Genomic DNA, 12454 nt, shown 5'->3' with positions numbered 1-12454 from the left:
ATTATGACTTAGTATATTATAACTATGACTAATAATCTCATTATTATGACAGTATATCATAATTATGACTAATAATCTCATTATTATGACAGTATATCATAATTATGACTAATAATCTCATTATTATGACAGTATATCATTATTATGCCTAATAATCTCATTATTATGCCTAATAATCTCATTATTATGCCTAATAATCTCATTATTATGCCTAATAATCTCATTATTATGACTTAGTATATCATAATTATGACTAATAATCTCATTATTATGACTTGGTATATTATAACTATGACTAATAATCTCATTATTATGACAGTATATCATAATTATGACTAATAATCTCATTATTATGACAGTATATCATAATTATGACTAATAATCTCATTATTATGACAGTATATCATAATTATGACTAATAATCTCATTATTATGACTTAGTATATCATAATTATGCCTAATAATCTCATTATTATGACTTAGCATATCAAAATTCTGACTAATAATCTCATTATTATGACTTAGTATATCATTATGACTAATAATTTCATTATTATGACTTAGTAGTACTCACTAGTATTAGTTCAATCATGACATTGTATCTCATAATTATGACTTAATATTTTATTATTATTTTACTTTTCCTAGGTTTTTTATGGCCTCTAAATACAAAAAACTGCAAAATAAATACACAAATTACTCAGAATACACAGAAAATTACAAAAAAAATACACAAAAGGACGATAAGAAGTAGGGATGTCTCGATACAACTTCCAATACAATACCGATATCAATCCGATGCAATATCAGCACGAATCATACATACTTTTATGACTTATTTTGTAGTGTGGAATGTTAGAAAAGGTTTGATCATGTGATGTTACTCAAACAGAACAATAGTCAACAACAGTAGGGATGAGATAACTGACCTATTTATTATTATCAATGGGTTACATACATTTTAACCTTCAACATAATATCTACAGTATTCGACAACTGAATAAATATAATATAATATATATCAGAGATTTTAAATGCAGTCCAATAAAATCCGATATTCGTTTTCTGGCCATCGGACCGATATGCGTAATCGATATTGGATTAGGGCACCCCTAAGAATAATACAGGAAATAACAAAAAAATACATAAATTGACTCCAAAAATGTAAGAAAAATACACAAAATGAGAACAAAGACACCAATGTAGAGAAAGAAATATACATCATAAAACTGAGCTTTGTACACTGACAAAAAAGATTTGAAGTTAAACAACTAATTTTTAAAGAGATTTTTTCATATATATGCACAAAGAACAGGGAGTTATGTTTATTATGTTTAAGGGATGACAGAGGAATGTTTGTCTGATAAAGTCAGCATGACTTAAATAAAGAAGGGATATTAAACACAGCTTAGTAGAAGACAAACCAATGAAGAAGAAACAGCAGGAATCCAGACGAAGAGAAGCAGAAAACAAACAAACAAACAAACACAATCAAAGCCCAGCAGACACGTGTACAAACAATCTCCACTTATACACGCTCACAGGAAAAAACCTCACTATTTTAAATCAGGCTCCAGTATGAACACCTAAAAGCCTCACATGCATGTTTTGGGACAATATTGCACATAAGGCTGCAACAACAAATCGTTAAAATTGATAAAAATCGACAATTAAAAATGTTGGCAACAAACTTCATTATGGATTTGTTGTGTGGTGGGATTTATGGTCAGTGACCGTAACACAGAGACGTTTCATTCACCTGCAGTGTGTGTGTGTGTGTGTGTGTGTGCACGCACCATGATTGTTTGTTACCTACATCCCATTTAGACTGTTCTCTCTTATTTTATCCAACTTTAAGAAACTATTGATATTAATCAGTTATTTATGTTTATTCATCTGTCAAAAGAAAAAATTATAATTTTTTTCATGTGATTTTAATTTTGCCCAATATCCTATCAATTCATTGATTTTTCTTACTGAAAATCCTGATTAATTACCTCAGGTGTTCTCAACCTTGGGGTCAGGACCCCATTTGGGACCATGTGACACTGGAAGATTGCCAGATACAATTTCAGCCCATTTTTGTTTATTTTTAACCCTTTTTCTACAACTACACGACACGTTCCTGGATAACAGTGGATATTATTCAGATGAATAAATAAATGTGGTTATCACAGATTCATAGAACAATAGACCATCATTTTACTGACTTTATGGATGGACCCCAAAAATCTCTCCTTTATTCCCCCTTATAGATGGTCCTGTCTCCACATGACTGTTCTTCAATGTTCATGTCTGTGTTCAACCACCTTCAGCAACAATGGGGGTCCCACTCTCTGGGACCATTATTTTTGGAGGGTCCCCACTCTCTGAGACCTTTATTTTTGGAGGGTCCCCACTCTCTGGGACCTTTATTTTGGAGGGTCCCCACTCTCTGAGACCTTTATTTTGGAGGGTCCCCACTCTCTGAGACCTTTATTTTGGAGGGTCCCCACTCTCTGAGACCTTTATTTTGGAGGGTCCCCACTCTCTGAGACCTTTATTTTTGGAGGGTCCTCACTCTCTGGGACCTTTATTTTGGAGGGTCCCCACTGTCTGGGACCTTTATTTTGGAGGGTCCCCACTGTCTGGGACCTTTATTTTGGAGGGTTCCCACTGTCTGGGACCTTTATTTTGGAGGGTCCCCACTCTCTGGGACCTTTATTTTGGGGGTGAACAGGTTGAGAACCACTGCAATAACTTTAACTTTTCTATTGAACAACTGTATTTTGCTTGAATGAATGTGTTTATTTTCCAACATCTTGTACATGTTTCAAACACGTCCTAATGGTAGTCTACTTCCTGTGTAAAGGCTTTGAGTGTCTGCGTCCCAGCTGATGGACTTAGACCAGTTTAAAAGTTTAAATCCAGTTGTGGACCTGGTTCCGTGACCTGTTGGTCACTGGTGTCACAGGCAGAGGCTGCGTTACGTCAAACATGTCAAAGCTGGTAATGCCCCTGATCCTTTAGGTCTGCTGACAAGCTGCTCAGCTCAGTAACAAGGGGGGGGGGGGGGGGGTCTTTAAGTGTGCTTGGTTTTATTAGTGCACCAAGGTGGCACTTCTTCCCGTCATTGAGAGTTTCCTCTCCATATTTGGTGCCACTGTGGCACACGCTGCTGTGCTTTTGTTTAGAGAGTTCCAGAATTAAGAGCCCAGTCCCTCAGGCCTCGCTCACACTCACATTCATGACCCGTTTAGAAGTCCACAGGATGCTCCCACACTCACTACTGCCCACGCACTCTACAACCTCACATTTCCCTCAATTTACAGAAAACAGATAAAAAACTGAGTTCACGTTCTGAAACGGAAACAATCTGACCTTTTGTTTAAAATCAGGCCTCACATGCACGTTTATAGTCACACACTATTTATCACCTGCCCGATACCTGCCACACACACGATCACTACCCAACAAGTGTGTTTTAATGTGTTGGTTTACATTATTATGACAGAACTAAATGTTACAACTAAATACACATCTTAAATCTAAATGTTAAATGTTAAATTTAAATACACATCTTAAATCTAAATGCTAAATGTTAAATCAAAATGTAACGTTTAAATATACATGTTAAATCTAAATGTTACGTTTAAATATACATGTTAAATCTAAATGTTACATTTAAATATACATGTTAAATCTAAATGCTAAATATAAAGGTTAAATCTAAATCAAAATGATCTAAATGTTAACTCCAAATGTCACGGATGAAACAGAATATTTACGTAATATGAAAATCCACCGAAAGTACCAAAATAAAAGCTCATTGATGATATTTAATGTAGCGGTATGTGAGGCAGCAACATTATCCAAGCAATAAATGACAGATGTCAGTGCACACAGGATCCTTACTTTGGAAATATTGCTTGTTTATTTTGGAGACATTTTGTGGAATAATTTGAGGAAAATTGTCAGATTAAAAAAAGGAGAAAAAAAAGCAGAGATATTTTCAGTTAAAAATGAGTTCCATCATGTGATCTAAAAGGCCTTTGATGTTATGTGTATTTATTTAAAATCAGGCTCCAACATGACAACATGTCTCTCATGTTTAGAGACAATATCACACATTTACACGTTTTTCACTGGAACACGAGTGACTGAATGTGTAGAAAGTTTAACAAACGGACAAATATGTCCATTTCAGCCCATAATCTCATTCTCTCGCTACGTGTTACGGTTCATATTAGCATTTAGATTAATGAACGATCCGAGCATTTTCACTGGAAACAAGTGGTTTTAGAATCATTGTGAACGTTTTTTTGGATAATTTTGTGAACATTACTCCCATTTTATATGTTATATTATCCTTTCATATTTCTATTATCATTTTGTTTTCTTTACATACAGAATACAAACACAGTGTATTATTCTCCTATTTTGTGTACTTTTGTCATAATTTGTGTAATTAGTTGTCGGTTTATGGATTTTACTCTCATTTTGTAAGTTTTTGTTGTCTTTTTCTATTTTTTACTCTCATTTGCTGCATTTTTGTCGTTAAATCAAAAAATGTCCTTCAACTACATTTCTTAAAGTGACAATAATGAGACTATGACTGAGATGCAGGTCGACTCCTCCATTGTGTCCTGGATCGTGGACCACCTAACTGGAAGACACACACATGCTGTGGTCAGCAACACCGGGGCGGGGCCCCTCAAAGGACTGTTTTCTCTCCTTTCCTCTTCACCACAAACTTCAGCTACTGCACTGAGACCTGTCATCTCCAGAAGTTCTCTGATGACTCAGCAGTGGTTGGATGTATCAGGGAGGGGGGGGTGGAGTACAGAGCTGCTGTAGACAGCTTTGTCACATGGAGTGAGCTGAACATCTACAGCTCAATGTGACAAAGACCAAATAGCTGATTGTGGACCTGAGGTCAGCCCTGTCTCCATCCAGGAGGTCAGTGGTTGGATGTATCAGCAGTGGTTGGATGTCTCCATCCAGGGGGTCAGTGGTTGGATGTATCAGCAGTGGTTGGATGTCTCCATCCAGGGGGTCAGTGGTTAAATATATCAGCAGTGGTTGGATGTCTCCATCCAGGGGTTCAGTGGTTGGATGTATCAGCAGTGGTTGGATGTCTCCATCCAGGGGTTCAGTGCTTGGATGTATCAGCAGTGGTTGGATGTATCAGCAGTGGTTGGATGTCTACGTCCAGGGAGTCAGTGGTTGGATGTATCAGCAGTGCTTGGATGTATCAGCAGTGGTTGGATGTATCAGCAGTGGTTGGATGTCTCCATCCAGGGAGTCAGTGGTTGGATGTATCAGCAGTGGTTGGATGTCTCCATCCAGGGAGTCAGTGGTTGGATGTATCAGCAGTGGTAAGATGTCTCCATCCAGGGAGTCAGTGGTTGGATGTATCAGCAGTGGTTGGATGTCTCCATCGAGGGGGACAGTGTTTGGATGTATCAGCAGTGGTTGGATGTCTCCATCGAGGGGGACAGTGTTTGGATGTATCAGCAGTGGTTGGATGTCTCCATCGAGGGGGACAGTGTTTGGATGTATCAGCAGTGGTTGGATGTCTCCATCCAGGGGGTCAGTGGTTGGATGTATCAGCAGTGGTTGGATGTCTCCATCCATGGGGCCAGTGCTTGGATGTATCAGCAGTGGTTGGATGTCTTCATCCAGGGGGTCAGTGGTTGATGTATCAGCAGTGGTTGGATGTCTCCATCCAGGAGGTCAGTGGTTGGATATATCAGCAGTGGTTGGATGTCTCCATCCAGGGGGTCAGTGGTTGGATGTCTCCATCCAGGGAGTCAGTGGTTGGATGTCTCCATCCAGGGAGTCAGTGGTTGGATGTATCAGCAGTGGTTGGATGTCTCCATCCAGGGAGTCAGTGGTTGGATGTATCAGCAGTGGTTGGATGTCTCCATCCAGGGAGTCAGTGGTTGGATGTATCAGCAGTGGAGAGATGTCTCCATCCATGGGGTCAGTGCTTGGATGTATCAGCAGTGGTTGGATGTTTCCATCCAGGGAGTCAGTGGTTGGATGTATCAGCAGTGGAGAGATGTCTCCATCCAGGGAGTCAGTGGTTGGATGTATCAGCAGTGGTTGGATGTCTCCATCCAGGGAGTCAGTGGTTGGATGTATCAGCAGTGGTTGGATGTCTCCACCCAGGGACTCAGTGGTTTGATGTATCAGCAGTGGTTGGATGTCTCCATCCAGGGGGTCAGTGGTTGGATGTATCAGCAGTGGTTGGATGTATCAGCAGTGGCCCCAAACACATTTTTTTATTTTTTATCCTTCATATTACACAAATGACGTATAGGGCTCTATAAAATCCATGTTAACGGAATCACGAACGAGGTCAAATTTACAAAATCGGCATGAAATGCGTCACTGTGAGAAGGAAGGAACCTTTTTTTATGGGGAGTACGTGTTTCTGGGGAGCGCTTTATAGTCGAACCGTCCTACTCGTCCCGTCATGGCTGCATCAAACAGCTCCTAATCCACCTAAAACCCCTTTTAAAATGCTAAAAAACTACGTAAATAACCAGTGCCTCCTAAACACAGAGCCCACCAGTGCCTGCTTAACTTCAATGTGCCTCTGAAACTCCGTCCGTTTCTCATGTAGAGCAGCAGCTTCACCTGCTCAGTGTGTGTTCACATCTCATCAGAGCTACAGAAGATCTGTGGGAAAAGCTACGTGTTGTTGTGATGAGACCATAGATACCAGGGTAATGTACTGACTGATATGTTTATGTTTCATATGCAGTGAAATGTTCCAGTTTTCATAAAACAAGTTCATTCAGCACTGATATGTGTCCATGTTTACAGAGAAGTTAATAATATTAACACTGAAACTAATATTTACTGCATTCATTTTGTTTTTAATGATTTAAAGTTAATTTTCACAAACATGAACAATATTTTGGTGAAGCATTATTTATAGTATCAGTGTTTTCTTAAAGACTTAAACATAACACAAGGTCATGTGACTAGTTGTGGTCAGTGTGTGTGAGTCACTGTGTAGTACACACTGTGATTTACTGTCATTCATGTGAAATTCATTGATAATGTTTTGTAATTCATGTGAAATAGATTCAGTGCAGTAGATCAATTCTGAATTTCTTCAGTGACAGATATTGTGATATATCGCGAGTCAAATTTTCCATGATATGTCGATTATCGCTGTATCGCGATATCATCGTTATCGTGGGCAAAAAAATATTGTGATATATCATATCGTGAGGTCCCTGGCAATACCCAGCCCTAATATTTATATTATCAATCTTATTTTTTACTACTGTAATGTGTGTGTGTTTAATCCTTATTTAATTAACAGTCTTTTACTTAATTATGCACATTTTAATGTTTATTCTTTCTTTCTTCTTTGTTTAACGTTTATTCTTTTTATTTGTAATATTTCTTGAGCGGCTGTAACAAAAGTACTTTCCCCCTGGGATTAATAAAGGACTTCTGATTTAATAATATATACACTACAAGTACATCAAAATAATTATATTTCCTTTATATAATAAAAATAAAACTTAATTCGTTACATGGGACAAAATCAGTAAGAGTATTTAGTCGACTACAACTAGACCGTAACGTGACGCAGACGTCAGCATGGCTAATTTATCAGTTGTTTTTGATCATATTAAAGGTGCAACAAATTTAAAAGATTGTAGCAACATAAAGCAAATAATTGTACGATTTGTCATCTGATTAGTAGATTAATGGTTACAAAAATCGATGACTAGTCAACTATTAAAATAGTGGTTAGGTGCAGCCCTACTTCATATTAGCATTTAAAATAATGAGCAATCTGAGCGTTAACGCAGGAAACAACAAAGGCTTTGAAATCATTTTCTGTTTATTTAATGCTGTTAGTGTATTATTCTCCCATTAGGAGTATTTTTTATCATAATTAGTGTATTTTGTTGTCGGTTTGTGGATTTTTGTAGTCATTGTGTACATTTTACTCTCATTTACTTTATTTTTGTCGTTAAATTAAAATGTCCGTCAAATACATTTCTCAGTGACAATAATGAGACTATGACTAATTAAAAATATATACACAAACAGTGCATCAAAATAATTATATTTCCATTAAAGAACAAAAATGAAAATCACTAACAGTCTTTAGTCGACTAAAACTGAAATAGTAGTGAAGACTAAAGCTAAATGACATGTAAACAGTGAATCTGTGGTGTAAGTGAGCTAATCCCACCCACTGCTACAGTTAGCATTAGCATTAGCATGCTAGCTGTACTCTGGGCCTCATCCCACAGCCGTGCGTGGATCCCTCCGCCCTCTAAACGCGGTTTAAAGCTCCTCCGCGGACCTTGTGGATGTTGAAAACCAAAACACGGTGAAAAGCAGTGCGTGTGAGGCCGAATTTAAAGCCTGGGGTTCGCGTTCCGTGTTTCCCGGTGTGTGTAGCGGGCTGTGGGTGAGCTTCTTCCCCTCCGACCGACCCCCAGGGCCGCCTCAGACCGACTTAGAGCAACGGTACCCGGGGTCAAAGCAGCACTGGAGCCGCATCACTCACTATTTAGTCATTATTTACTCATTCACTCACTATTTAGTCATTATTTACTCACCGCTCTCCAGCTCGTTGCCCTTCTTGGCGGTAGCTGCGTTCCCCATGTCGTGAAGAACCAGGGCAGCTGTGTGTGTGTCCCACGGAGAGGAGGCTGTCAGCGGACACGGAGCCGCAGCAGTGTGCGGTGCTAAGCCCCCCGGCCGCCCCCGGCCCTGGTCCGCGGCCCGGATTGGACACAGCGAGGGCCGAGCTCCCGCCTTTACCACGCGCTGTCCGTCTGTCCGCGAGCGCGTGGTCTACACACGTTTATTTAGCCTTATAAACAAAGAAAGAAAGGTGGTAAAAGTACTAGTCTTCAGTACTCAAGTAAAAGTATAGAAACATGAATAAAAAATACTCTGGTAAAAGTAAAAGTGTTGAAGTTGCTGATTTACTTAAAAAAGTACAAGTAAAAAATGTACATGTTACTAAATGTTGGAATGAATAAAGTATTCTGAATCAGAATTTAAGTAAAAAGTAAAACAAATGTTCTTTCAATAATAAGACAGGGTTTTTAAACCAGAAAATTTGATATCTTTTATTTTTTTTAAGAACTTGTAGAAAACTGGTTCATGGAAACAAGTTAAATTTGTTTCCTTCGAACATCTGGAGAATTTAACGCTTATTATAGATACAATGTGTAAAAAAAAAAAAAAAAAAAAGTAGTTTTTTTCTGGTACCTACGGAGCCCCCCTGGTGTCATTGGAAGAAAAGAAATATGCGTGGCAACGAGTTAATAACTGCGTGGCCACGAGCTAGTACTGCGGTGATACTTATGCGACACTGATTGTTACTACGGTAACAACATCCAGGCTTCACGTTTCCTTGGTCGCGCCATCCGAGCTTCAAAATAATACTGCGCGTTTATTCTAGCATGTACGGTAAAGGCTTGTTGGGGACGGTGATGGATTCAGGAACAACTTGTAAAACTCATACAATACATAATAAATAAATAAAAACGCTTATAAATCTTATACAGAACTATAACAGAAGTAAAATAGAGCAGAAAATACATTTTAAGTATTTTTCTAAACCCCAGACAGTCTCACCACATGATATTTTGACACTTTGAACAAGACAATAAATTACAGAAAGCATTTAATAAGTAGATTTTTTTCTAATATATACTACGTTACAACATAGTTTGTATGTTTTTATGCATTTAAACCTTTTTTTACCTCAAATAAATGCAGTTTGACAGAATTTTAGATCAAATCAAAATCAAGTTTTATTTCTAAAGCACTTTACAACAACCAAAGTTGACCAAAGCGCTGTACACAATAAAAAATACAATTTAAAAACAGTATAATATATAGTTAAAAGACACATTTAAAACAAGTGCCACAGAACTATGTATCAAACGTCTTTCTAAACAGGTGAGTGTTGAGCTTTGCTTTGGTCTTTGATGGAACGGGTACATGAGACAAAAAAAACAAATAATAAACATTAATAATTATGTACGTAGTTATATATAGTATCTCATCAATCTCATTAGGACTTACTGTTTCATAATTATGGCTAATAATCTCATCAAAATCTCATTATTATGACTTAGTATCTCATAATTGAGATATTAGTTCATTTATTTGTATCTCATAATTATGACTTAATATCCAAATTAAGACATTTTGTTCAACTATGACTTTGTATCTTATAACTATGACTTAAGAATATTTATCTGTTGCATGATTGAGCTGTGTCCTCAATCAACCTACTTCTGGATGTGGGCGGAGTTAAAGGTGCAGTTTGCAACTCTTATAAAAGTAACTATCAGAGCCAGGATTGTGTTTGATGGGCTGTCTGACAGCTGTTGCTCACAGGCCCCGCCCCTTTCCCGGGCTGTAGTGCCGTCTTTTTTAGAGTGTATGGTCTGGAGGAGTAGAAGATGAAATTGGTGACTTTTCTGCTTGAAAGGTAATTACTGCTGCTTGATTTACATTATGTTTGATTTGTAATTGTTACACTTGAACTCTGTGATGCACTTGTTTGTTCATGTGCTCGCAGCAGCCTCCGTGTGGCAAGAGAGCAGCGAGGAGGTCGAGAGAGGGTTCTGAGAGTCGCAGACTGCACCTTTAAACACTGGTGTACAATTTCAATAAATAGCCAGAGCTCATTCACAATGAGTGTAACAAGCAGGCCAAACAAATGTTCAATGTGTCTCCATTTTTCCTCCGTGTTGCTGGCTATTTCCAGCTCATAGACAAGGCATGGCTGTGTCAACAGGTTATGGGACCAGCAAAGAGTTTGGGAGCCGACGGAACCGCTTATGCTTTGACGGAGAAGAAAAGAATTATGAACTGTGAGAAACTAAATTCCTGGCACATTTGTATCTGCAAGACCTAAAGTCCACCACTCTGGGTGAAGCCCCCACTGCAGATGCAGATTTTGCTGAAGAAGACACCAGTGAAAATGAGGAGGCGTACGCAGTAATTCAGCTGTTGGATGATAAAAGTCTATCTCTTGTAATGAGAGATGATGGCGGGAAAGCGCTGCAGATCCTGTGTGATCATTACGCAGGGAAGGGGCCAGCAGGGACCAGACCCTAGGCCAGAAGGACCCAGAATAGAAGTAGCCCACCCAGGAACGACGACCACATCCCCAGCTGCCTAGGGCACCAAGGGGATGCTACAAGTCGCCCCGCCGGCCCCCAGGCGCACCCAGATTAGCGTTTATCAATGCCTAATCAGAGCCTTTGTTATTGCTAAAGTCAAACTGAGAAGCTATGAGAGCACAGAGAAGTTTGGTGCTTCTTACTCAGGAGAGGACAGCGTGATGAAGGTGAAAGGAAGAGACAATTGGAGTGTGAAACTCACCTGCTTCACCTGTGGTCTGAAGGGCCACAAAGCTGCTGAGTGTGCGTCAGCTGGAGAGCGCAGAGACAGCGGTGTAGCCTCTGTAAAAGTACCACGCACAAGGACGCAAACTGTCGGCGTAGGAAGCAGAACTAAGTGAAGCAAGCGGTGGATGAGGAGGACCACACGTTCGCATTCAAGGTGCAGTTGGATGCTGCCCCGGTCAGCGCATTGAAGACGAAGGGCCTCATGGTCGACTCTGGAGCGATAAAGCACATCATTACCGACAAGGAGAGGTTTGTGCAGTTAGACCAAGCTTCCATCCACAAAGCCATATTCTGGAGTTGGCAGATGGAGAATGTGCAAGTGGGATTGTGCTGGAGAAAGGCACCGCCACACTGCGCATGAGAGACAGTAAAGGCTGCGACGTCGTTTTCCCAGGACATCTTTTCCGTTAAAGCGGCTCCAGCCCAAGGAGCGACTGTCATCTTCAAAGAGGGACAGAACCGACTCATCCATAAAAATGTTTTGATATTAACACACAGACAGACTATTTTACTTAAGTATTCTTGACAGTGAGACTGATCAATGCAGTGTGTGTTATGATGTTCAGACGTGGCACAAAATAATGGGTCACTGTAATTATGATGACGTGTTAAAGCTGGATAGTGTCACAGATGCTATGAAGATCAAAGGGAAAATGAAAAGTCCAAATGGAAACGTAAAGTGTGCATTAAAGGCAAATTTGCACAGAGCAGATGAGAAAGCTAAAGATGTTCTAGAACAGGGGTCCCCAATCCTGGTCCTCAAGGGCCACTATCCAGCATGTTTTAGATGTTTCCCTCTTCCAACACACCTGATTATAATGATTCACTCATCATCAAGCTCTGCAGAAGCCTGATAACTGGTCATTTCAAACAGGTGTGTTGGAAGTGGGAAACATCTAAAACATGCTGGATAGTGGCCCTTGAGGACCCCTGTTCTAGAACTAGTTCACACAGACCTGTCTGGGCCTATAGAGCCAGCAGCTAAAGATGGTTCTAGATTTGCTCTTGCATTTACAGATGATTACTCTGGAGCAATGTTCACTTATTTTCTA

At 39.4% G+C, this 12454-nt stretch overlaps 1 protein-coding gene across 1 annotated transcript in view; it reads right to left on the bottom strand.

Moving 5' to 3' along the window:
- The window catches only part of LOC114479684 (cAMP-dependent protein kinase catalytic subunit beta-like), a 30384-nt gene extending 21560 nt beyond the window's left edge, over positions 1 to 8824 (bottom strand). The window contains exon 1 of the mRNA XM_028473500.1: positions 8583 to 8824. Within this exon, the coding sequence (XP_028329301.1) occupies positions 8583 to 8628 (46 nt within the window). The 5' untranslated portion in view covers positions 8629 to 8824. The remainder of the gene's footprint in view (positions 1 to 8582) is intronic.
- Between the last annotated feature and the right edge of the window lie 3630 nt (positions 8825 to 12454).

Source organism: Gouania willdenowi, chromosome 17 (assembly GCF_900634775.1).
Source record: "Gouania willdenowi chromosome 17, fGouWil2.1, whole genome shotgun sequence".
In the NCBI taxonomy this organism is placed as follows: domain Eukaryota; kingdom Metazoa; phylum Chordata; class Actinopteri; order Blenniiformes; family Gobiesocidae; genus Gouania; species Gouania willdenowi.
This window is presented reverse-complemented; position numbering and strand designations above follow the sequence as displayed.